Source organism: Chaetomium tenue (genome assembly GCF_020726465.1).
Source record: "Chaetomium tenue strain MPI-SDFR-AT-0079 chromosome Unknown F5144scaffold_5, whole genome shotgun sequence".
Taxonomy (NCBI): domain Eukaryota; kingdom Fungi; phylum Ascomycota; class Sordariomycetes; order Sordariales; family Chaetomiaceae; genus Chaetomium; species Chaetomium tenue.
Genome location: NW_027117333.1, coordinates 4212566 through 4235244, shown reverse-complemented (window position 1 = coordinate 4235244; position 22679 = coordinate 4212566). Strand labels below are relative to the sequence as shown.

The following is a 22679-nucleotide window of genomic DNA, read 5'->3' as shown; positions in this document are numbered from 1 at the left end:
GCCTTGCGAATGAATAACTACCAGACCATTTCTCCATTCCGTCGATCCCGAACGAACGAGGCCTTACATCGACGTCAGAGACCATGTATTCGTCTGCCATACATAACTTGAGCCTTGTTCCATTCCGGAAAGTATACACTCTCTGGGGAAAACGCCTGTAAGTTCCTCCGAGATGTGCAAGAAGGTGAGACCCTGGGAGCCCTGACCGACATTTCCAAGTCCCTAGATCATTGGCTCTCGTTTGTGCTGAAATCGCTTTAGTCCCGGGGATCAAGCCCCTACCAAAGACCTCAAGCCAACGCACACGCCGTCTGATGGTTCACAGCTAACCGATGTTGTTCAACATGTCGGAGGTTGGAAGCCGGCATCCCCGGAACGCTAGGACGCCAGCGAAGCCAGCGAAGCCAACGATGACGGACACGGTGCAGAGGGATGGAAATACGCCCCTCGTAATTATCCCTAGGTATCGATCGTCTCGAAAGCACCGCCCACTCGCCTCACTCATCAACCCCTGACGCCAGGCACGGTCTAGATGTTACATCCCTTACATCCCCTACAACCCCTTACGTGGCGAAAACCGCAAATGAACAACAACCAAAAGCCACAACGAAAACACAAAAAAAAGCACGGCCCGGCATGCCTCTAACCCGCATGATGGTGTTGCACATGGCTACCCATGACCTCCTGAGGCGGATCCGCCTCCCTGCTGGCGCTCATCTCGGGCACGTTCTGCGAATGGGCTGGTTGTTGCTGCGGGGGGTACGCATACCCAGCCTGCGGATGAGGGAAGTACGGTCCCTGCCCCTGTCCTTGAGGTGGCATTTGCTGCACCGGGGAAGCACCATAGTACTGCTGCTGCTGCTGCTGTGTCAGGTAATGTTGTTGTTGTTGTGTTTGAGGCGGATATTGCTGCGGATGTTGATGCTGGTAACCATACTGCGGATGTTGTTGCTGCTGATGACCCTCATCCGCCTCCGCGATCGGTGCCGGATAGCCCTGCCCGTTGGTACCCACCGCTGGACTGCCCGTCCCGCTCCTGCCGCCGTAGGGAACGTGCGGGTTTGCGGCTCCTCCAGCGAAGTAACCCGGCTGGCCGTTGTGCAACAGGTTCTGGCCGCTCTGAGAGCTGAGCTCGCTCACGCCGCCGCCAGAGGTGCCCGTGTGCTGGGGGATGAGAACAGCGGGGGAAGCCGAGGTCCCACTTGTCACGGTGCTGGTGCGATCTGAGGGGGGATGCGTTGGCATCGCTGCCATGCCTGGGTGAAAGGCTCCCGGAGGGTATTGACCGTTTATGACACTTGCTTGTGGCATCATTTGGGGTTGGTTGAAGGGCGGTTGCTGTTGCTGCATCTGCGCTTGGGCTGGAAGTGTTGGTTGCTGGGCTTCGGCCAGCTTCAGCTTCTTGTTCTTGCGGCGAGATCTCCACAAGCAGATGGCAAGACCAGCGATGAGAATGACTGCAACACCCGCTCCGGCACCAATTCCTGCTTTGGCCGCCGTCGAAAGCCCGCCGCCCCCAGGATCTGCGACCTCGAAGCGCATCGACCAGACGATGTTGACGACGGCTGATGTCGGCTTATCTTTCGTCTTTGCGTCCTTTTCAAGAGTGAGGGTAGGAGGTTCGACGGTTGAAATGGAACTCCAACAAGGCGTGATGCCACCTACAGCCTTGGTGAAAGGCCAAAAACCGCTAATTCAAGTTAGCAACACTCAAAGAGGCGGACAGGGAGCCAGCCACATACTTGGGACAGCACCCGCCGGAAATGGAGTAGTAGTCGTCGGCACAGCTCGCCAGCACAGCCAAGTCGCCGTTGGCGGGTGTCGGGAAGTCGTTGTTATCCCGGGCATTGATCGCAGCCCCGTCGGTGGCAGCACTCCCCGCCACAGCCGAAGCCGGAGTCCCTACGGCCCAAGGACAACACTCGGGCCTGTCGTTCACGCAGCCCACGAAGCCGCCATAGTAGACAGTGCTGCCGGCATCCACCAGCGTGAAATCGGTTTGGCTGCACGGGCCTTTGAGAAGTTCTCCCTCCCCTTGGTACTGCGGCGGCTCGCCGTAGTTGGGCTGCTGAATAGCGCCTGTGGCTCGGACCACATCTATTGTGCTAAAGCGTCCATCAGTCACATCCACAGGTATCAGAAGTACGGCTATTGGACGTACTCAAAATCTAGGGAGACGCTAGTTCTGAGGAACTGGTTAGCCAGGGTGATACAGAGCGGGATTGTCGAGACTTACGGGGCTTGGATTTGGGCCATGACACCGGGCGGAATGCTCCCACAGTACTCGGAATAGTAGGACCGCTGGTAGTCGCCGTAACCTGCATAGCCTTGGTGTTAGCCGAGCTTGGTATCAAATCTAGATAGCGCTGGGCATGGACGTGCCTGCGGATCCGAAATAGTAACTTGCACAGGTCCCCGTGGCAACTTGCGAGTAAAAGCAGTCGAGATAGGAGATTCCATAAGTGCAGAAACAGGCTGTCGCTGCCGAGTTGTAATCGGTGGCTGCGAGGATGTCGCCATAGCAGCCGTTGAGAAGGCTCGTACACTGAAGGCCATTGTTGAAGTTCTGGTGAAATCTACGTTAGCTCCATGAAAACAACGTCCACCAAGCAAGTGGCATAAGACGGGCCGGTCCATACGTAACAATCCGCGTCGCTGCCACCAAAGTAGTCGGTCTGGCGAGGTTGGATAAGCCCATACGCGCTGGCCAGGGTCGGCGAGAGCGTGGACGTCGGTGACGGCGTTGCAATCAACATGGTAACGTATCTGTATCTTCGGTATAGTCAACGTCTACTTGGGAAGGAAGACGAGATGCAAGACGCGAGAGCGCGTCGGCGACGGATACAAGTTGGCGGTGTTCTTCGATCAAACAGCCCAGGCGGCCAGCCAGCCAGCCATCCAGCCTTGCGCTCCGACGGCATGCCGCCTGCTTGGGTGCCCAATCTGAAAACGCATGGTTTGGCCCACGTCTCTCCCCCTTGACGGCACTTCGATATTGGATGCAGCAGGGGTTACCAATGCGAAGGCATCATCAGCGAGGGCCTGCATGTCGTGGCGTTGCTCCGTGACGCTGATAGGTGTGCCTTGGCGAGAAAGTCCTGGGGCTGAACATCTAGCCCCAGCTTGGCAGTCCAGATTGTGGTGTGGTGTTGATGGCGTTGATGCGCCCAGCTCCACTGCTCTTGGAGGTGGCCATTACCAACGAGTATGGACCGCGAAAAAATTACTTATTGGCGGCTAACCAGACGATTGGGTGGCTTGGTAGACACAGAGGGAGAATGGCTTTTCTCAGCCCTTTCCCACCCGTCGATAATCCGAAAGGGACTCGACACCAGATAACTGGAGCGAGTCAGAGCCTAGAGCATATGATGGTTTTGGTTGAATTCCGAGCCATGGATGGAAGCTTGGCAACGGCTTCGTTCCAATAATTCCAATCAGCCCCAGAATGTCTCACAGCAGCTCGCATGGCCCGAAACTTGCATGCATTGGAACTCTGGGTGCATTTCATCAACCTGGAACCACGACGATCGAGTGCCATTTTTTTAAACAATACAAGGCGAGTCAGAGCATGCCTTCCGAGGATGCAGGCTGATGAGATGGAAGAATGGGAGAATGTGAGCCTCCACTGCCAAGGCCGCAGTTGATGGCAAAGACCGGCCCGCAAATTCCCCGTTTTTTCCCACATTCAGGTCATTCCTGCAAGCAACATTTCAACCGCATCCCCCCGCCTTCGATCCATCCCCCACAACTCGCCCTCACCACCCACATGATGCGCCGAACATCGCTGGACCAGCAATACACAGTAGGTAGTTATAGTGGAGACTAGCATCTCTTCCCAGTACCCTGGGACGGACTGGCTCGACTGGGTTGCGGCTGACTCCAATGCAGACTGCCCCTCCCTTGTAGCTTTGCTTATCTGCGTTAAATGACACCGTCATGGCGTGCGTAGGAGCAGCCCACAAGATGCCTAGAAATCTCTCAACCCCAACCTACCTCGCCATGATGATGAGAAACACCCAGGCCACAAGTCACGGCAACGGCACGGCAACGGCTCCGCCGACCCGCCAAGTGTCTTGCCCGGAAGACTGGCCGGACGGTTAAATGGGGATAAATAGGAATATGGGACCAGACCCTCGTGCTTCCGACATCCACACGCCCGCCGGACCCAACTCGACGGGGCATTGGAGACGGTCCAAGCCCGTCTGTGAGCTACTGGGCGGTTGAAGTCCTTTGATACCGTGTAGATCCTCTATATAACTAGTAGGAATCCCTCTGCTTGTGTGAACCTCTCCTCCGCGCCTCTGTGCATCACCAGAATTCTTCCTCTGTTCTGCTTTCCAAGAACAATCTGCCCCTCCCCCGCACCCCGCATAGCTACCCCGCTACTCCAACTTTCACCCCCAGACGACGGCCATCGCCATGGCGCCCCTGATCACCCACCTCTACACAGCCGACCCCTCGGCCCACGTTTTCGAGGGCAAGGTCTACATCTACCCGTCGCACGACCGCGAGACCGACATCCAGTTCAACGACAATGGCGACCAATATGATATGGCCGACTACCATGTCTTCAGCACCGACTCGCTGGACCCCGTCGCCCCCGTGACCGACCACGGCGTCGTGCTCAAGACAGAGGACATCCCCTGGGTGTCGAAGCAACTCTGGGCCCCCGATGCCGCCTTCAAGGACGGCAAATACTACCTCTACTTCCCCGCCCGTGACAAGGAGGGCATCTTCCGCATCGGTGTGGCCGTCGGCGACCGCCCCGAAGGCCCCTTCAAGCCCGACCCGGAGCCGATCAAGGGCAGCTACAGCATCGACCCGGCTACCTTTGTCGACGAAGACGGCCAGGCGTACATGTACTTTGGCGGGCTCTGGGGTGGCCAGCTGCAGTGCTACCAGAAGGGCAACGACGTTTTCGAGGCCGAGTGGCAGGGCCCCAAGGAGCCCTCGGGCGAGGGCGTCCGCGCGCTGGGCCCGCGCGTGGCCAAGATGACGGACGATATGCGCCAGTTCGCGACCGAGGTAAAGGAGATCCAGATCCTGGCGCCCGAGACGGGCGAGCCGATCGCGGCCGACGACCACGACCGGCGCTTCTTCGAGGCCGCCTGGATGCACAAGTACAACGGCAAGTACTATTTCAGCTACTCGACCGGCGACACCCACTACCTGGCGTACGGCGTCGGCGACAGCCCGTACGGGCCCTTCACCTATGGGGGGCGCATCCTCGAGCCGGTGCTTGGCTGGACCACGCACCACTCCATCGTCGAGTTCAAGGGCCGTTGGTGGTTGTTCCACCACGACTGCGAGCTCAGCAAGGGCGTCAACCACCTGCGGTCCGTCAAGATCAAGGAGATCTTTTATGACAAGGACGGCAAGATTGTAACTGAGAAGCCCGAGTAGGCAATGTGTAGTGTCTAAAAACGAAATAAAGTGGTTTTTCACCCGCCTCCTTAATTAAGCTGTATTTTCATGAATTATTCAAGATTATTGGCGATACCTTGAAGTGTGGCAGAGTGTTTGTCAAATAGGTACCTTATCCCTTATGGGCGCTGTAGTCGGGGGTTGTCGGCCCAACTTAGGTAGGTGCATACCTCCTGGTGGCTTCTGCCGTTTCCGGGGGAGTTCTAAATATCTCTCTCCCCACCCTATCCCAAAGGTAGTAGAAGTTCTTGAATGTGTATTCGCCGTTTTCTATCCGAAGGATTGAGAGGCCAGTGAAAAAGAAAAGGTCGAATTTATTTCCGCCGCCGGTTGCGGAAGCAGCAGTACCCGACGAGAGAGGGTGCGGCAAGACCGCTTCAGGCCCATTTCACTCAGCGAACGCCTAGGGCCCACCACCCCCTGGAATCTGCCCCTGGCTTGGGTGCTTAGCGGGGAAACCAACCGACTGCCCCTCGTATCGAATAAGCTGAATTGATCGACATACATAACTACACCGCGATTCCTGTTGTCATAAAGGTTCAGCTGGCACTGCCATCAATTGCGCGCAGTTCAGATCCCTCATAGATCTCCCGAACCCCCGAGACACACGAGAACACCACCGACAGCGAAAGCCAACCCGACCCAACCCGACCCAACCCGACCCAACCCGACCGAGATCAAAGCTACCAACTTGACCCTCTCCCGCAATGGCTGAACAGGCTCTCTTTTCTGCCCAATACCTGTCTCCCGAGGTGCAAGCTGCCCTGCCCGAGGGCTACAAGCTCCGCCCTCTTCGTCGGGATGACTTCGACGCCGGTTTCCTTGACTGCCTGCGAGTTCTAACAACAGTCGGCGAGATCACGAAGGAGCGGTGGGAGGAGCGCTACGACTGGATCTCGAGGCAAGACGGCACCTACTTCATCCTCGTCATTGAGGACACCACTGCCAACCCACCAAGGATCGTCGGCACTGGTGCCCTGCTGGCGGAGCGCAAGTTGTAAGAAACAAACCCCCTCCCCTAGGTTCGCAGCACAAGACTAACGCGCCCTGTCTCGCGCCAGCATCCACAATCTCGGCGCCGTTGGTCACATCGAGGACATCGCCGTCGCCAAGGACCAACAGGGCAAGAAGTTGGGTCTGCGCCTTATTCAGGCGCTCGACTACATTGCCAAGCAAGTGGGGTGCTACAAGACAATACTCGATTGCAGCGAAGCCAACGAGGGCTTCTACGTCAAGTGCGGCTTTAGGAGGGCCGGCCTTGAGATGGCTCACTATCATGAGGGCCCCAAGAGTAACGGTGCCCAATAGCTTGTGCGGCGGGCGCCTGGCGTGTAGCGCAGTGTAGCTGACCTTGCATCGGTTTGCAACAGCAACAGGCAACGAGACGTCCAACCTCTGAGAGCCAACGCTCTCTTTCTTGGCCATTGCTGGCCCAGAGAGATGCAGCTGCAGCATGCGTGGGGAGGTTTGGGTCACAAGAATCGGATAGAGCTAGATCTAGAGCAGCGTGTTTTTGCTTTTTCAATGATTATTTGAGCACACACCCTTCATTTCTGCGGACTGGGGCTGTTGACCGCCAACTGGATGGACAAGCACACACGGCAGCGCAAAATCAGCTCGCTGTGTCGACGCTCTCCCTCGATGGGCACCCTCAGCCCGCCTTCCATGGTTGGAGCAACCCCGCGGTCGGCTGTTGTCCCAGACCGGTCAAGTTTTGGCCACGCTGCCGTCCTTTGCGTGTGTGTGTGTGTGTGTGTTACACAATACACCGCACATACACGAACAACATATTGGCCCCCATCCCTTTTGCTTTACCATGTGATCCGGGGCGAATTCCGACACCACTTCCGTCCAACCCCGAGTGGGCACCCCGAAATGTACTGCAACCCCCATCGGAGTTCCTTAATGTTACACTGACTTCCGAGCACAGTATAGGCCGAGGATGTAGTCACAGATGCGTCGGAGAGGCTTTGCAGACTCCTTATTCTGGACGGGTTTCCGAGACTGAGATCTAGTATTAAGGCCGCCATGGCCGGCACGGAGGAGCCCAGCCGATACACGAGCTTCCGTCCCAAGCTAACCACTGAAACATCACTCACTAAGTTGACTTATTCAGAACAATGATATGATCTTTCCTGCGTAATGTTCTATCTGGTCTAGCACTTCTATCTTACATGCCGAGCCTGGATCTCCCTCCTCTTTCCTCCCATCCACCCGAGGCTACCGGCACAGAGCTTTGGTTATCTTGGGCCACGACATACGGACTACGGATCTCCCCAACCCGTGAATTCCGACGCCTTTAGAACACAAAGATTTGGCCCAATCTTAGTAATCGACGCCCGTTCCTTCTTCCTCTCCCCTATACTACGAACTCGAACGCGCCTGTCAAACATGGACCGAGAACTTCATGTCGCTCTGACCCGGGTCCGCATAGCACTCCTTCAATTCGAGTGCGTGATTCCTTCCCAGACGTAAGACTCTATGTTTTGACACCTTCCAGGGCCTGTAAGAAACTCGGCGTACTTCCACCGTCACCATCGTCTCCCCGACGCAGACGAAGCTCGGTATCCGTGTGCCCTGGACGCAAGAACGGGACTGCTATTTTCACGAGGCAAAAGTCTTTATAATCACGAATTCCAGCTTGATCGCGACCTTCTCTTCTCGAAAGCTTATTCCAATCTTCTCCTGCATCATGTCTCCTCACGCCAGCCAGGGCGCCACAACAAGCGCTGAGGAGGGCAAGACGCCCAGCCACTGGGCCATGGGAAACAAGGCGTTTGAGCACCGCATGCCGCACCACGACGGAATTGAAGCGTTGTGGGAAACCAGGTGGAAACTACCGGTAAGTATTGTCATAAAACTCGCGGGCAGTCCCTTGAGTTACACCCACCCATCACGCCGGACGGCAAACCCTCAGCAAGACACTAACTACCCTGGTTTAGTGCACCAAGTCCCTCTATCCCTTCCACGACGGCGCCTACGAAGACTTTGGGCCCATCTTTGACGAACTGATCAGGGTGAGCACCCCCCGCCCTCTTCCGCCTTTTTAACCCCCCAAACCAAAACCAAACCAAACCAAACCATGCCAAACCAAACTAACCGACCCCCCCTTCAAAGAACAACATCAACGACGCCTCCTCCCCAGATTACACCAACGCTTTCCGCTCCACAGCCGAGGGTCTCATCGCCCAGGCCGACCTCGGTGTCGCTACTGAGACCAAGACGGCCGAGGCGATCAACCTATACCTGCGGGCATGTGCTGTCTGCCGCATCGCCCGATTTCCGTATATCACGTCGTTTCCTCAGGTTAACGATAGCGTTAAGTGGTTTGTCTTCTCCCTTCTCCCCGCCTTGTCCAGCCCGCTGCCTGGGGGCTGACACTGTGTTTGTTGGTGGACAGGGAGATGTGGGAGATGCAGAAGAAGGCGTACCTGAAGGCGGGGGCGCTCTGGTTGAACCCCGTGGAGGAGGTTGTGGTGAAGCATCGGTATGCGGAGGGGCGAGATCGGGGGGAGATTCCGGTTTATGTGCGGGCGCCGAAGATGGTGCATATACATGGGGAGAAGGATAAGGGCACCGCCTTTCCCACAGTGGTGTTAATGACGGGGTTGGATGGATATCGGCCGGATAATACGCTGAGGTGTGAGGAGTTTTTGAAGCGGGGGTGGTGAGTATCCGTTTCTTTTCCTTTTCTTTTACTATTTGTTGACTGACTCACTGACTGCTATTCAGGTGCGTGGTGATTGTCGAGATCCCCGGCACCGCCGACTGCCCTGCCGACAGTGCCGACCCGCAGTCGCCTGACAGGCTATGGACAAGCTTGCTGGAATGGATGAGTGGGGATGGGCGGTTCGATATGAAGCGTGTCCTGGTCTGGGGCCTCAGCAGCGGCGGGTACTATGCCGTCCGCATCGCACACACACACAAAGACCAGCTCGCTGGGTGTGTTGCGCAGGGGGCGGGGTGCCATTATTTCTACGACCAGAAATGGCTGGAGAAGGTGGACGGGCATGAATATCCCTTCGAGTGAGTTGCCGTATCCATTCTGTCGGGTGCGGATCAAAATGCTGACTGCCTGACTTATCAAGGCTGTCGCCTGCCATGGCCATGAAACATGGTTTCAAGTCCGTTGAGGAGTACAAGGCGGAGGCGCAGAAGAAGTTCTCGCTGCTCGAGACAGGAATCATCCAGAAACCATCCACCAGACTGCTTTTGGTCAATGTGAGTCTGCACTTTTGCTGGGGGGATTGGTTGCCTTGGCTGACTTGATTAGGGCACTCTCGACGGCCTCATGCCCATCGAAGACTCGAGGATGCTCTTTGAGTACGGCACGCCCAAGGAGGCCCGTTTCTTCCCTGGTGCGTTGCACATGGGCTATCCCATGGCCAACGGGGCTGTATACCCTTGGATGGAGGAGGTTATGCAGTCAGTGAAGGATTGAGAAGGAGTATGAGTCTATTCCTTTGAGGTTACCACTTCTAGGTTATCGTGTATTCGTATATGCTTTCCTTCTTTCTCTTACTCGTGGCCAATGAGCTTGCCAGTCAATATCACTAGTTCTGGACTGCTGTGTCGCCGTAGATGGTTGTTTTCTTCATTATTACGCTTAGGTAAATGAGGTTTGGCGCCGCCAAACAATATCTCTCACCGTCCCATCCACCCACCGTCCACCACGAGTACGTGGCCGCTCACGTATGCGCTGGCCTTGCTTGCGAGATAGACGGCGGTGCCCTTGAAGTCCTCAGGACTTCCCCACTAATCAATAACGTCAGCATCGCATCAACCATGGCGCTTAGGGGAGAAGCATACCCTCCCAGCCGGTATCCTCGCGCTGATACTGGCCAACCTCTCCGGGTCATTCAGCAGTGCCGTGTTCATGTCGGTCTCGATGTAGCCGGGGGCAATGGCGTTGACGGTGATGCCGCGGGCGGTCCACTCGTTGGCGAAGCTCTTGGTGAGCTGCCCAACGGCGCCCTTGGAGGCCGCGTAGGCGGGCACGGTCAGGCCGCCCTGGAAGGTCAAAAGCGAGGCGAAGTTGATGATGGATCCCCTACGCCCGGTCACGGATGAGGGGTCTAGCTCCAGCATGTGCGCGCCAACGTCGCGGCAGAGGGTGAAGACGCTGTTGAGATTGACTTGGAGGACCTATGGGTATTGGGTGTGTGTTAGTTAAGGTACCTACTTAGGTAACTACCTAGCTATTATGAAAGGCTGGGAGTGGAGTCAGTCTGACCTGGTTGAAGTCGGAGTCGGGAAACTTCTCGCAGGGGTGTCGGCGCTGGATGCCAGCGCAGTTGATGAGGATGCGGATCTGGTGGCCATCGGCGAGGATCCGCGGCACCAGCTTCGCGACATCGTCGGCCGAGCTCAGGTCTGCTGTGTAGATGCGAGCGGTGCGACCTAGGACCTGGACGGCATTGAGGGTGTCGGTGGAGGACTCATCTCTCTGGTTTGGTGAGTTAGCTTGGTTTTTAAGAGGATGGATGCCATCGTCACTGATCTCCTGATCTCTCTCATTCATGTCACATAGGTCGGTACCTTACCTGTACGAGGAGGATGTCGGCTCCGGCTTCGGCGAGGCCAATGGCGACGGCCTTGCCAATGCCACGAGTGCCGCCTGTGATGAGTGCAGTGTGGCCTTCAAGGGAGAACATGTTGATTGGTTGATTTGGAAAGTTTGGGGATATGAGACAGAGATGACCTAAGACACCGGATGGAAGTGAGAATGTGTTGAGTTGTACTGGTTCTGTGTGTAGTGTACCTAGGTAGGTATGTTGGTGTAAGTGGGTTAGTGGGTTTGGAGTGGGTTCAGATGCAGTGAGAAGGAACCCCTGTTTGTAACAATGATACATTACTGTTACACATATTGTAATTACCCCCTTTCACTGACTGCCGGAATCAACGCCGGCGTCGGGGTGGGGATGCCGACGGGGCAAGCTTGCCTCCCCGCGACATGGAACAGCACCTCGCTCCCACGGTTCCAAGGTTGGGGCATACCCCACCAAAATTTCACGCTTGAAATACCTGGTCAACTGGCGTATTAACTTATTCACTAGATATCCATTGGGAGGAACCGGGTGCCCTGATCCTGTGACCAGCGGAGTTTGTTCCCCATTTCTACCGTCAGTTTGGAAAAGTCATTTCCCGGAACGGTATCGGCCGGAAGTGGGAGGTCGGCGTGCTACTGTGTAAGTAAGTGGTGCTATTTAAAACAAGGTAATTCAGACGGGCCTAGCATTATTCAGGTAGCTCCCATCAACTTGGTATTGCGTACATCCATACCTCACAGTACACAGTATACCCGGTCCCTCTCCGGCGTCGTTTAGTCACCATCTCAAATCATTCACTCGCACTCTTCATCCCATCGCCGTCTTTTTTCTCCGAATCTTGCTGCTTCCTGACTTACCGTCACTCCCCTATTCCTCGCCTAAAATACACTGATTGGAGCAGTCATGGCTACCACTCAAGTGAACGCTTCTGTCCTCCATGGCGCTCGGGATTTGCGCCTTGTACGTCGCTACAAGACCACCTGACTCACATGTAGAACCCAAGCTAATACACGCCTGCTAGGAAAGGCGGGAGTTGCCTCCCCTTAGTGCCGATGACGTTCAAGTAGCCGTCAAGGCGACAGGTCTCTGCGGGTCAGACTTGCATTACTTTGGCCACTTCCGCAACGGCGACATCTTAGTCCGTGAGCCCCTTACACTGGGCCATGAGTCTGCCGGTGTGGTCACGGCCGTTGGATCGGGTGTCAAATCGCTCCGGGTTGGGGACCACGTTGCTCTCGAGGTCGGCCAACCGTGTGGTAACTGCGAGCTTTGCCAGGCGAACCGGTACAACATCTGCAGAGAGATGAAGTTCAGAAGCTCGGCAAAGGCGTATCCCCATGCCCAAGGCACACTTCAGGAGCAAATCACACACCCGGCATCGTGGTGCCACAAGTATGTTTCCTGACTTCTGACGCTGTGTTCCTGTGTTGACACGCAACAGGCTTCCATCAGAGGTCTCCCTAGAACTTGGCGCCCTCGTGGAACCCCTAGCCGTGGCCCTGCACGCTTCTGACAGGGCAAGACTCGCCCCCGGCTCGACAGTCCTCGTGTTCGGCGCCGGGACAGTCGGCCTCTTGTGTGCCGCCCTCAGCAAGGCCGTCAGCGACGCCAAGGTGGTCATTGCCGACATCCAGGAGGACCGTGTCAAGTTCGCCGTGGACAACGGATTTGCCGATGCCGCTGTCGTCGTGCCCATGAAGCGCCCTGACACCATCGAGGCTAAACTGGAGTTTGCGAAGCAGGTCGCCGAGATTGCCAAGTCAACAACCCATCATCACGGCGAGCCCTTTGGTGAGGTGTCGGCGACGTTTGAGTGTACTGGCGTGGAAGCATGCCTGCAAGCTTCCATCTATGTAAGTATTACGACAACAAACTAATCAAGTATCCTAATCTAATCCTACCATTCTAGGCTACTGCCCCCGGTGGTCGCATCATGCTCATCGGCATGGGCAACCCCATCCAGACACTGCCCATCTCGGCCGCCGCCCTCCGCGAAGTCGACCTCGTGGGTGTCTTTCGGTACGCCAACACCTACCCGCAGGTCATCGAGCTGTTGGCCAGCAAGAACCCCAAACTGCCGGACTTTACGAAGCTTATTACGCAGCGGTTTACGGGGTTGGAGAACATTCCAAAGGCCTTTGACATGGCTGCGAAGGTGAAGGATGACGAGGGAAACCTGGTGTTGAAGGTGATGGTGGACATGTAAGCGATAAACGGCATAGGCCCTCAAGAGCAGTCATAAAATACGAGCAAATCAACCGGAGTAAAGACCACTACAAGATAGCTTGGAACACGTCGCGTTTCTATTCCCAGGCCTATCTATACCCCCCGCCCCCCTACTGTTTACTACAACCCCAACCGAGCCACCCGGCCTAGAGCTTATCCGGGAACCCAAACTGCACGCCAAACGGCGGGTACACGAACCGCTGCAGCTTACCCTCCTGGGTCAGCTTGTCCGAGTACGCCTTCAGCAACTTGACATCGTCCGCATCCAGGTCGATCAGCTTCCTGTTCTCCTCGATCCGCGCTGGCGTGACCGACTTGGCTAGGACGGTGCTGCCGCGCGCAACTGCGAAGGGTAACAAACATCCGTTGTTAGCACCGTACATCTTACAGCCCCCTTTTTTATCCGAGGGAGAAAAAGGAGAGAGCGAGATAAAAAAGGAAAAACAGGCAAACGCACGGTGATAACTCAACAACACAGCCGCTGGCTTGACGCCGTGCTTCTCGGCGATGGCGACGACCGGCTCGGTCGTGAACATCGGGCTACCCGTGCTGCCGAGCGGGCTGTACGCCATGATGTGGATGCCCTTCTCGTTGCAGAGGTCGACAATCTCCTGCTGCGGCAGCGCCGGGTGGTTCTCGATCTGGTTGACGGCGGGGATGATGGTGGCGTGCGGGAGAAGCTCTTCGAGGTATCGTTTGCTGTACTAGAGAGGGGGAATGAAGGTTAACGTTGGGTGTTTTTGGTCCGCGGTGTTTGTGTTTGTAGGACGGAGAGGTGGTGACAAACGTTAGATACGCCGATGGCCTTGGTTTTTCCCGTTGCGACCAGCTTCTCCATCTGCTTCCATGTGTCGACGTGGTTGTGGGAGTGGATGATATCGCGCTCGCCGTTGGGGAGCTTCGGGAAGCGGTCGTCGTTGCCTAGGGAGGTTGGGTCAGCAGCCGCCCAGCCGCCCTTACACTAATACCCAAGCCCCCAAAAGACATAAAAAGAGGACAGATGAGTACTCACCCTCAGGGTTCATCAACAAAGGCCAATGCTACCGATCTCGTTAGCCACCCTCCCCCCCTTTCCTCCAAACACCACAACCGCCAAGAGCACATACCACCAAAAACAAATCCACATAATCCAACCCCAACTTCTCCAGACTCTTCTGTAGGCCAAGCTCACAGCGTGTCGTATACGTAGCCCAGACCTTGGAGACAACAAAAACGTCCTCGCGCTTGATGCCCGTCGCGAAGGCCTCGGCCAACCCCTTGCCGACTTCTTCCTCATTGCCGTAGCAGTACGCACCGTCGATCAGCCGGTACCCCGACTTGAGCGCGTGCGCTACCGCGGTCTGTACCTCGCCTGGCCCGGATTGCCATGTTCCTGGGAGACGGGGGAGGGGTGTCAGTTGAGACCGTTATGGAGGACGGATGTATGCTTTGTACTTGGGGCAGGAGGGGGACGGGAAGGGAGGGTTTTTTTTTCTTACCGAGGCCCAGAGCGGGAATGTCCTGGCCGGTGTTGAGCTTGAAGGTCTTGGTTGCCATTGTGATGGTTATACGTGGGGACTTGTTGAAGGCAGTGGTGGTGGACAAAACAAGCTGTCTGCTACTCGGTAAGGGGCGTGTAAGTCGTGGTTTAAGTGGGAGTCTGAGGAGAGACGACAGCTTGGCGATGGCGGGCTCTCGGTGTAGTTTGAGTAGGCAGAAAGCAGGTTACAAATCAACAAATCTCTTGATGCCGGAGAAACAGACCAAGACTTGAATCCGGAAGAGAAGATAGGTGGAAGCTCTGGCAGAAGCGCTTGCGAGAGAGCTGGGCCCGGTTTCAGGTGGGTATCTTTGCCATGGGGCCCGGCTAAATGTGCAAGTTATCACAGCTCTGAGCGGCGGAGCGGCACGAGGTTCGGTGCATCATATGCCGCGGTGAAGTGTGTATTTGAGTGCAAGCATTGCATTGCGTAAGATAAACAGGCAAGAAAGGAAGAACAAGACATAGTCGTCGTCGTTCATGGTGAGGAAAGGCTAATAATGGTCTCTCCCATCTCTCTATCAACTTATGTTTGCACAGTAAACCGACTTGACGCGGGATCGTTAGGTTCGAAGAATTGGGTGTTAGAGCGCTAGCTGCGCCGTCAAACTTTCCAGAGAGCGTCCGTCTTCTGTGAATTGCCCCTCACTCAATGTCTCCCGCGGGGTGGGGTGAATGAAGGCGGGGATAGTGGGGTGTCGAGGGTGGTTTTTAAGGTGATCTCTGGCAGGCGCGAGCCTCAATGCTGCGCGATAGGTGGAAAATTGATTCCGTTCGGGAAACACACTCTCGTCATGTTTGTTGTCGTCACGTAATTACCATACACCAAGACATACACCAAGATGCCCCTTTGACAGCTCCGCAGCCCATACCTTACATCTCCGGGAAACCTTATCACATAGTAGATATGAGATATGACGGCGGCAGTTCGTCTGATTCCCAGCATTCCTCTACACTACCATCTAGCAGATACAAAAGACACGGATACCTCCGGCCCCAAGAACATGAAGCCAAAAAAAAAAAAAAAAAACCCTCGACCGATGCGCTAAATCCCTATTACGAATGTCTACCATGCGATAGTCTATGCTGACGCCGCCGCGAGTAGTAAGGGGAAAAGGTGTTGTACAAAAACGAAAGGGGCCGCGCTGCCCATCTACCCGGCGATCAACACCCAGAGCAGGAAGAATACCATCTGGCGTTCAAAGTTAGCGTAGCCCGAGGGGAAGATGCAATGAATGCGACGACAGAAACGTACTAGAACACCAAACATCTTGGCTATGAGCCATCGGTTGCCCGAAACGCTAGACCAGTACTTGAGCAGCTCTTTTTGCGCACCCTCGACGTTGTCCACGACATCTTCTCTGTTGCGGGGTTAGCAAGCGTCCCGTGTAGTTTCGCCCGAGGGAAAGAGAACATACGTGTTGGCGTCGATGCGCTGGATCATCTCGGATTGTTCGCTAACCATTGATGCGAGCTGACCGAAACTGTATATCAAGATTAGCCATGTATATCATCAGAATTCGTCGCATTGTGCCAGCCTACATTGACCCCAACTCGTTAATGGTCGACTCGATAGCCTCGATGGCCTGCCCTCGTTGCTGGATGTACGTGTTTTGCCCCTCTTCCATCATCTGCAGTTGCAATTGCTGGTCGCCCCCCATCGGGTTGAGCGAGATGAGGTCTGCGCCGGGGGACGGGGTCCCCCTACTTGGTGTACCGTAGAGAGGGGATGCCGAGGGCGGCAAGGATGCGTGCGCGTGCTGTCCCATGGTTGATACAAATGCCTCGGTACGCGATCTTGAAGCCTGGATATTCTTTGTCCTGATCTCCAAGACATCCTTGAAGTTTGCGCTGACGTCCCCCAGTTTGCCTTGCAGCAGCAGCAGAATGTTCTTGTTATTCTCCCCCTCCTGGTCCGGTTTTGGATGCAGCTGCTTTGATAGGCCCTGGAGGTTTCGGATATCTTCGTTTAGGCGGGATAGGTCTTGCTTGATAATAAACGTCAACTCGTTGACTTCGACCGGGTTGTCGTCAAAGAGCGATCTCTTTTTGGCCAGCTGCGCGAGCTTTTGGAGTTTTCCCATCGTCCCCGAAATCCCCCTGCCAATGTCTGCCGCATGTCGCGCAAACTCGGACCGTCGCGGCGGCGCCCCCCCGGACGCCGCATTCTTTTGCGCATCGCTAAGGAGTCTTTGCGAACCCGGCTTTGCCGCCTGTTTCCGCTGGGCGGCAGTGACGATATGGCGGAATTCCACCGTACGGTCGTTGATCGCAACGGCCATGGCGGCGGATCTGTCTATTCCTGCGACGCGACGCTTGTGTGTCCCCGCGTGATTGTTGCGAGTACGGGTGGTGGTTCTCGGTGTGATTTAGGGGCCGAGGGTATGTGCGCCGGAAAGGTCGATTGTAAAATGAAGAACTGCGCAAGGGTTAATGAGGAGATGCAGAGGCACAGCAGGTGATGAATCTTGTCGAAGAAGAAATTGAGGTCGAGCGCGGTGGTGGGCTAGAAGTTGGCGATTTCTCTGTTTGATCTTGATCGAGGGAAACGTGGTGTTTGGCGCGCAGGGGGCGCTTGGACCTGTCTCGCCCATGACACAGGGGCAAATACAGTGCATGCCTGTCGCGGGAACTGTGCGTCGTCACTGTGGAGTCGAGGAACCAAAACGAAACAGGCACACACACACAGACCAGTCTCCAGAGAAGCCCAAAAGTCCTGTGTTTCAAGTTCAAGAGCAGGCATGACTGTCTCACAGAATTGATACTGACACAAGACATGGGCTCAAAAAGCTGGCATTGATGCTCGTTTGGGAGATGAATTCGAAGCGGGTTCACCAGCGCTTGCACACGGCACGAAGATACGAATACTGTGTACGGTTCAAACCAGGTTCTCCGGCACCGGTGCGTGCGCCCGGCTGTGCCATGAGAGAATGGGGCCATCGTCAATTTGACGTTTCCATGTTGGCGCATGCTCCCCGTCGCCAGGAAACGTCATGGGTCCCCGCCGTTGCGCTGGACCAAACATGGCAAGGTACATTAGGTCGGCGGCCCCCTGATGTTTCCGATGCTCCATCCAAAGTCCGTTATTGGCTGCGAGTTCGCGATAAGTAACTGCAAGCCGTTCACGCCTACGTATGCCCTCATATATATATGGACTGAACCAGTAATTTTGTCACCAGTCGTTGGGTTCCCAGAAGCGTCGCCGTGTTGAGATTGTGTTGGCAGGATGAAACAAATCTTGCCCCCGGACAAAATAACCAATTTAACGCGCTGTGCCGATGTGACTGAATGATCTTTTTTTGGCCGCTGATCATCTTGGCATTGCGCCATGACTTTGAAGCCCTGGTCCCTGCTTTTCGAGGTTGTCCGTCTCCAAGAAGCCAAGCAAGCAAGCCACCGAACGAACAGCTGCAACTCGAATTTCGGTGGAGACGGGATTGACGACAACCCGTTCCTTTGCCCCTTTCTACGGTTTGGTGCAAGATTTCTCCAACGAAATTCCAAGTCCCAAGTCCCAGACACCGACAGATCGACTTGTGAATTTGGCATGCCCATTGGGGGTTCCGTGCTGCGGTCTTCTTCTTCTTTGGCCAACCGGAATTAACAACAAACCGACCACACAACACCCGCTTGTTTTGCCGCCCACGTGCCAAGCCAAGCTGCAGTCGTGCATCATCGACGCCTCCTCTCCATTGTTTCCGACGGAAGGCGCAAGTGTCCTAGACAGAGCTGGAAAGGCCTCTACAACCATTCGCAGCGAATGTAGCTTCGAGATTACCGAACAAAACTCGCCGCCATGGATGGTACATACGGGAACGTTTTCCCCACCAGTAGGGCCATGTCAGTGTTTCCCCTCAGGTCGTCGCGGGGCCCGAGGGACTAACGGTCTTGTTTGTGAGCAGGTCGCCGAGCGCATCAACACCGAGCGGAAGCCAATACAAAGTAAATGTCAGTCGCCAGAAGACGAAGAAATGGGCCAACTTCAAGCCCCAAAACTACGACGGCGATGATTGGGGCGACGAGTACGACGACGATGAACCAGCACCCGAACCAGAGCCCCCGCTGCCGGCAAAACCCATGGGGCCTCGCCTTCCCGCGGGGAACTCTCCGACTTCGAGGCAATTCGAGCCTGTGAGCACGGCACCGCCTTTGCGAGCACATACGCACCAATTTCCAGTCCCGCCATCTGGTCCGTCACCGACGTCCGGGGGGCCTCCGCGGAGGATAACCGAACCCTTCGAGTCCTCATCACAGAACCTGGCGGGGCGCAATCCGCCACAGTTGGTCCCTGATGCAAGGCGCGGGTCCCCTGTATCACGAGGCAGCCATCAACTCCCATCGCAGCTTCCGTCTCGGGAGAACAGTACAGGCCTCGATGGTATCGAAGATGGGCTTAGCGGGATGCGGAAGTCTGGTTCTAGCCCGCAGCCGAGTGGCGGACCCAAGCCGTGGACAGAGGGCCGGTCGGCATCCCCCTCGAGCGCAGGGCTGGCATCGCCCAACAAACCACTCCCACTCATCCGTCCAGCCGACGTTTATCAACGGATGGCGGAGGAACGCGAGAGGGAGCAGCAGTCGCGCGAGGCTAGCCGACCAGCAGAGGGCACCGCTGATACCCGGCCTGGGGACCCGTCCGGATTGGAGGCCCAGATGTATAGAGGAGGGGCTGTGACACAATCCGCAGATTTGCCAGAAGCAGAAGACAATGGGATCGGTAGGACACTAAACTATGGCGCTGGCCTAGCCTCGATTCCGGAAAGGCAAAGCGAGTATGGTTTCGACGGGTTTCTCGCCAGCTATGGTGCCGAGGCCAGCACAGAGTCTCCCGTGGCGCAGGGGCAGGACGCTGAAGCTCAAAAGTCTGTCCAGCCTGTTTCTCATGAGGATATCCGGCGTTATTCAACGAGCCCCCAGTTGCCAAATTTGAGTCGCATGTCGGGTTTTGGCGATGATCTTTTCTTTTCAACGAGCCTCTTCCCTGGTTCAGGACTACGCTCACCTCTTTCTGGCAGCATGCAACTGCCGACGTCGGACCAATCCATACCTGAGGGCGATGAATCGGCCATGGCCGTAACGAAAGCCCCAGGCCAATCGGCCACCGCTCCTACTCCACAGGGTGTGACCTCGAGCACAGCGGCAACTGATGCTAGTGTAGGAGCTGATGCAGGCCCGTCGCCGCCCAACGAGCCCGACCAAGATCGGCCCGTTGGGCTGTCGCACCAACCTGCAGCGCAACCTATCCTCGGCGCCTCTCAGCAGCAGACACCCGCCGCAGACCTAGCTCGGGAGCCGGCATCATCCACCGAAAAACAAGCAGCTCCCTTGGCAGCCAGGCCGCAGCTGCCAGGTGGCTGGGTCTCTGAAACCCCGTCAGCAACCGCCGAAGTGGCCGCATCATCCCCAGCCGACCACTCCACGGAAACACTCGACAAGGCGGTTGGATCTAGCAGCGGGGTCGCTGCCATTGCCCAGCCGAAGCTCATTTCGTCTGATGCTTCGAGCCGCCGACAATCTGAAGTTGAGCCAGCTGTAACGAAGAAAACCGAAAAGGAACGTTCCGCTTCTGGGTCGCCTCATCCAGCTTCGCCGCGTGACTCTCCCCCGCTCCCATCGCCGAGCCCGGTTCCGAGTATCACAAAGTCGGATATGGGCGCTCGGCAGGCTACGCCCGAGGGCGTGAATCGCAATGCATCACCTGCCCCTGGCATCCTGGCTACAAAAACCAGTGGCCAAGCCCCAGCGCATACCGAGATTACCCCCACGGCGCCGCTAAATACTCGTCGAGGCACGCCAGACAGCAACGGGAGCTCACAGCCGGTTCTGTCATCGCCATTCCCAACGGCGCCGGTACAAGACCCTTCAAGTCACTCCCCGGTCAAAGACAGCGACGTATTGAGCGAGGAGATAATCAAGTCGCTCAGTCCCCCTCAGCCAGGGAGCAGTTTTGCAGACGCTGCGGAAGGGTCTACTGCCGCTTACCAGGCTGCTGCTGCAGACCCTATGCGGGAGAGTAGTTATCTCGGAGATGTGTATGGGGATTACTGGTCGACGGCCGAGGATAAGGCAGAACCGGGCCTGCTCATTGCCGGCAAGTCGATCAACGCGGAAAACGTCGCAGCTCTCCCACCTCTACCGTCCGGGTTACCTGAAGCAAATCCAACAAAGCCGGCAGCGGGCACACTTGATCTGAGCAGCCCGTCCCCTCCGTCCAATGCCACGCCGGCCGAAGACCCGAACAATGAGCCCAAGAGTGCCCTCGGTAAGGGTGGGCTCAAAAAACAATTCTCCTGGGAAGCTTCCCCGCACGGAGCGGCTCCAGCGACCGACGCGGGCCCGAGAGCTGTCTCGCCTCCAGAAACAGAACCTTTGGTGGAGCAGAAGGCTCTCGGTTCCGGTGTCGAGAACGTTGGCCGTTTGGCTTCGGGAGTCAGTACACCGGAGGCTGAGCCGAGGCCGTTGTCTCTTGCCCAAGAAGGAGAAAAGTCAGCAGAGGATCTGCGAGCTGAGTCTGCTCCGGAATTCAATCCTGCCGCTACGCTTGGCTCGACGCTAGGTTTGGATCGTCGGGTACAGTCCCCCTCGTCATCCTTGGATTCAACGGATAGGCAGGGCGATGACAAACGACTGTCATTAGCAGAGGAGAAGATCGCCCTCCAGGACTCGCACCCGACTTTGGAGCCGCATCCCGTCTTTGCGGGAAGCCAACAGGCGCGACAAGCCGAGTCCCAGGGGGCTCCTTCACCGAAGAACATCCTGGGTTTCCGGAACATCATGGAGCTGCCTCTCCCGACGGATCGTATCAAGCATTATAACGAGACGCGGTGGCAGTTCTCTGCCGTGGACACCGGGCTGGACGAATGGGTCCAGGCGATGATGTCCAAGCACCCAGAGCATGCCAACGAGGTGCTAACCCACCCCGGGGTGGCAGCACAAGCCCAACAGGGCGGCCAAGGGGTTGGCCTGAGCGGACGGGGTCCGGCACATTTGCATATACCCCCCAGCCTTCAACATGGCTTGAGCGGACTTGGGCACTCGAGCAACCAAGTGGGCACGAAGGGCAAGGAGCTCTTCATGGCGGCGGGCAAAGCCGGAAAGGGACTGTTCAGCAAAGGGAGGAATAAGCTCCGTGGAACTGGCGACAAGGTGTTCTCGGGTTGATAGACGGACAGCATTTATGGACGGGAGGACAGCGTTTAATTAATGTTGGGGATTTTGTTGGCTGTATGGAACACACACCTAGGTACCTTAGTGTACACGACATATTATGTACAAGCACAGTGAATCTTTGAGGGATGTTGCTATTGGCCCCTTCTCATCCCGCACTTTTCATTCTGCCTCTCTCATGTTTGCTTCGGAGGTAAGTACTGTGTAGTTATGTAGGCATGTACTTCGTAACCAGCCGGATTTCGTGAAGTAAAACCCCCCTGACATCTATGACAGGGCTGCCGCCCCGCAGCACCACAGCACGTTCTGCGCCGGTCCCGTTCGGACAAGGCGCGGCCCCTCATTTCTCCACCAGCACGCTAAAAGAAGAGGAGGTTAAATTGAGGATGATCTTGTCTCCACCCCAGCACCAACATGGCGCAAGAAGACGAACAGGGCTCTCGGCTTTCTCACCCAGGCGCCGAGGAACGCAAAGTGAAGCCTGGGCAAGAAGGAGGAAGGCCTAGTTACTGCAGACGATGAAGTTCAATTAACTCGGCAACAGTGGCTGGAGAAATATGAGTGCACGAATACCTATGCGATGAGTTAGTTATGTGTAAATATTCCCGAAAACTAAAACCGCGATAGCTCCAATTGGTGTTTCTCTCAACGGTCCAGGTGGTCCAGGTGGTCCCTGAATCCAGCCCGTGTCCCTTCGCTCGACTTTCTCCATCAGGCGTCAGCAACCAAGGAACGAGTGCGAATGGCAGCTGCAGCTGAACCCTGGCTTGACCAATCATCCCCATCACACCTGCCCT

The 22679-nt window shown here is 56.2% G+C and overlaps 9 protein-coding genes across 9 annotated transcripts; 5 read left to right on the top strand and 4 right to left on the bottom strand.

Moving 5' to 3' along the window:
* Window positions 1-376: 376 nt before the first annotated feature.
* On the bottom strand, window positions 377-2854 carry F5144DRAFT_322636 (uncharacterized protein). The gene is made up of 6 exons (XM_066784062.1): window positions 2640-2854; window positions 2383-2566; window positions 2237-2318; window positions 2162-2185; window positions 1743-2105; window positions 377-1690 (listed from the first exon to the last, which is right to left on the bottom strand). Exons 1-6 carry the CDS (start codon window positions 2754-2756, stop codon window positions 643-645), a joined length of 1818 nt encoding a protein of 605 aa, XP_066642124.1. The 5' UTR covers window positions 2757-2854; the 3' UTR covers window positions 377-642.
* A 1565-nt stretch (window positions 2855-4419) lies between these two features.
* F5144DRAFT_549998 (glycosyl hydrolase) lies at window positions 4420-5403 on the top strand (the record flags this gene model as incomplete). Its single annotated transcript, XM_066787612.1, has 1 exon — window positions 4420-5403. The coding sequence occupies one exon, from the start codon at window positions 4420-4422 to the stop codon at window positions 5401-5403; it is 984 nt and encodes a 327-aa protein (XP_066642123.1).
* A 694-nt stretch (window positions 5404-6097) lies between these two features.
* F5144DRAFT_322661 (acyl-CoA N-acyltransferase) lies at window positions 6098-7005 on the top strand. The gene is made up of 2 exons (XM_066784063.1): window positions 6098-6421; window positions 6486-7005. Exons 1-2 carry the CDS (start codon window positions 6132-6134, stop codon window positions 6730-6732), a joined length of 537 nt encoding a protein of 178 aa, XP_066642122.1. The 5' UTR covers window positions 6098-6131; the 3' UTR covers window positions 6733-7005.
* Window positions 7006-8116: 1111 nt separating this feature from the next.
* On the top strand, window positions 8117-9865 carry F5144DRAFT_594668 (Alpha/Beta hydrolase protein; the record flags this gene model as incomplete). The annotated part of the gene is made up of 7 exons (XM_066790607.1): window positions 8117-8266; window positions 8367-8441; window positions 8542-8750; window positions 8825-9091; window positions 9157-9450; window positions 9513-9645; window positions 9698-9865. The coding sequence occupies 7 exons, from the start codon at window positions 8117-8119 to the stop codon at window positions 9863-9865; spliced, it is 1296 nt and encodes a 431-aa protein (XP_066642121.1).
* A 203-nt stretch (window positions 9866-10068) lies between these two features.
* F5144DRAFT_604867 (uncharacterized protein) lies at window positions 10069-11078 on the bottom strand (the record flags this gene model as incomplete). The annotated part of the gene is made up of 4 exons (XM_066791381.1): window positions 10069-10179; window positions 10234-10569; window positions 10658-10870; window positions 10968-11078. The coding sequence occupies 4 exons, from the start codon at window positions 11076-11078 to the stop codon at window positions 10069-10071; spliced, it is 771 nt and encodes a 256-aa protein (XP_066642120.1).
* A 798-nt stretch (window positions 11079-11876) lies between these two features.
* On the top strand, window positions 11877-13179 carry F5144DRAFT_494949 (chaperonin 10-like protein; the record flags this gene model as incomplete). The annotated part of the gene is made up of 4 exons (XM_066786068.1): window positions 11877-11933; window positions 11995-12365; window positions 12415-12826; window positions 12883-13179. The coding sequence occupies 4 exons, from the start codon at window positions 11877-11879 to the stop codon at window positions 13177-13179; spliced, it is 1137 nt and encodes a 378-aa protein (XP_066642119.1).
* A 166-nt stretch (window positions 13180-13345) lies between these two features.
* F5144DRAFT_493179 (NADP-dependent oxidoreductase domain-containing protein) lies at window positions 13346-14735 on the bottom strand (the record flags this gene model as incomplete). The annotated part of the gene is made up of 6 exons (XM_066785957.1): window positions 13346-13542; window positions 13657-13903; window positions 13987-14120; window positions 14212-14239; window positions 14306-14571; window positions 14678-14735. The coding sequence occupies 6 exons, from the start codon at window positions 14733-14735 to the stop codon at window positions 13346-13348; spliced, it is 930 nt and encodes a 309-aa protein (XP_066642118.1).
* Window positions 14736-15839: 1104 nt separating this feature from the next.
* Window positions 15840-17112, bottom strand: F5144DRAFT_322606 (t-SNARE). The gene is made up of 3 exons (XM_066784061.1): window positions 16261-17112; window positions 16137-16202; window positions 15840-16079 (listed from the first exon to the last, which is right to left on the bottom strand). Exons 1-3 carry the CDS (start codon window positions 16998-17000, stop codon window positions 15872-15874), a joined length of 1014 nt encoding a protein of 337 aa, XP_066642117.1. The 5' UTR covers window positions 17001-17112; the 3' UTR covers window positions 15840-15871.
* Window positions 17113-18096: 984 nt separating this feature from the next.
* Window positions 18097-22038, top strand: F5144DRAFT_631821 (uncharacterized protein). Its single transcript, XM_066792471.1, has 2 exons — window positions 18097-18558; window positions 18621-22038. The coding sequence occupies exons 1-2, from the start codon at window positions 18515-18517 to the stop codon at window positions 21874-21876; spliced, it is 3300 nt and encodes a 1099-aa protein (XP_066642116.1). The 5' UTR covers window positions 18097-18514; the 3' UTR covers window positions 21877-22038.
* Window positions 22039-22679: the final 641 nt, after the last annotated feature.

What these genes read in the sequence shown, in the direction of transcription:
- F5144DRAFT_322636 (XM_066784062.1), bottom strand. Translation starts at nt 2,756, where the DNA reads ATGTTGATTGCAACGCCGTCACCGACGTCCACGCTCTCGCCGACCCTG. An exon ending in GCAGCGACGCGGATTGTTAC is followed by an intron (nt 2,567 to 2,639) that starts GTATGGACCGGC and finishes AGATTTCACCAG; the next exon opens with AACTTCAACAATGGCCTTCA. An exon ending in ATGGCCCAAATCCAAGCCCC is followed by an intron (nt 2,186 to 2,236) that starts GTAAGTCTCGAC and finishes CCAGTTCCTCAG; the next exon opens with AACTAGCGTCTCCCTAGATT.
- F5144DRAFT_322661 (XM_066784063.1), top strand. Translation starts at nt 6,132, where the DNA reads ATGGCTGAACAGGCTCTCTTTTCTGCCCAATACCTGTCTCCCGAGGTG. An exon ending in CTGCTGGCGGAGCGCAAGTT is followed by an intron (nt 6,422 to 6,485) that starts GTAAGAAACAAA and finishes GTCTCGCGCCAG; the next exon opens with CATCCACAATCTCGGCGCCG.
- F5144DRAFT_322606 (XM_066784061.1), bottom strand. Translation starts at nt 17,000, where the DNA reads ATGGCCGTTGCGATCAACGACCGTACGGTGGAATTCCGCCATATCGTC. An exon ending in ATTAACGAGTTGGGGTCAAT is followed by an intron (nt 16,203 to 16,260) that starts GTAGGCTGGCAC and finishes CTTGATATACAG; the next exon opens with TTTCGGTCAGCTCGCATCAA. An exon ending in CAGCGCATCGACGCCAACAC is followed by an intron (nt 16,080 to 16,136) that starts GTATGTTCTCTT and finishes ACCCCGCAACAG; the next exon opens with AGAAGATGTCGTGGACAACG.
- F5144DRAFT_631821 (XM_066792471.1), top strand. Translation starts at nt 18,515, where the DNA reads ATGGATGGTACATACGGGAACGTTTTCCCCACCAGTAGGGCCAT. An exon ending in TTCCCCACCAGTAGGGCCAT is followed by an intron (nt 18,559 to 18,620) that starts GTCAGTGTTTCC and finishes GTTTGTGAGCAG; the next exon opens with GTCGCCGAGCGCATCAACAC.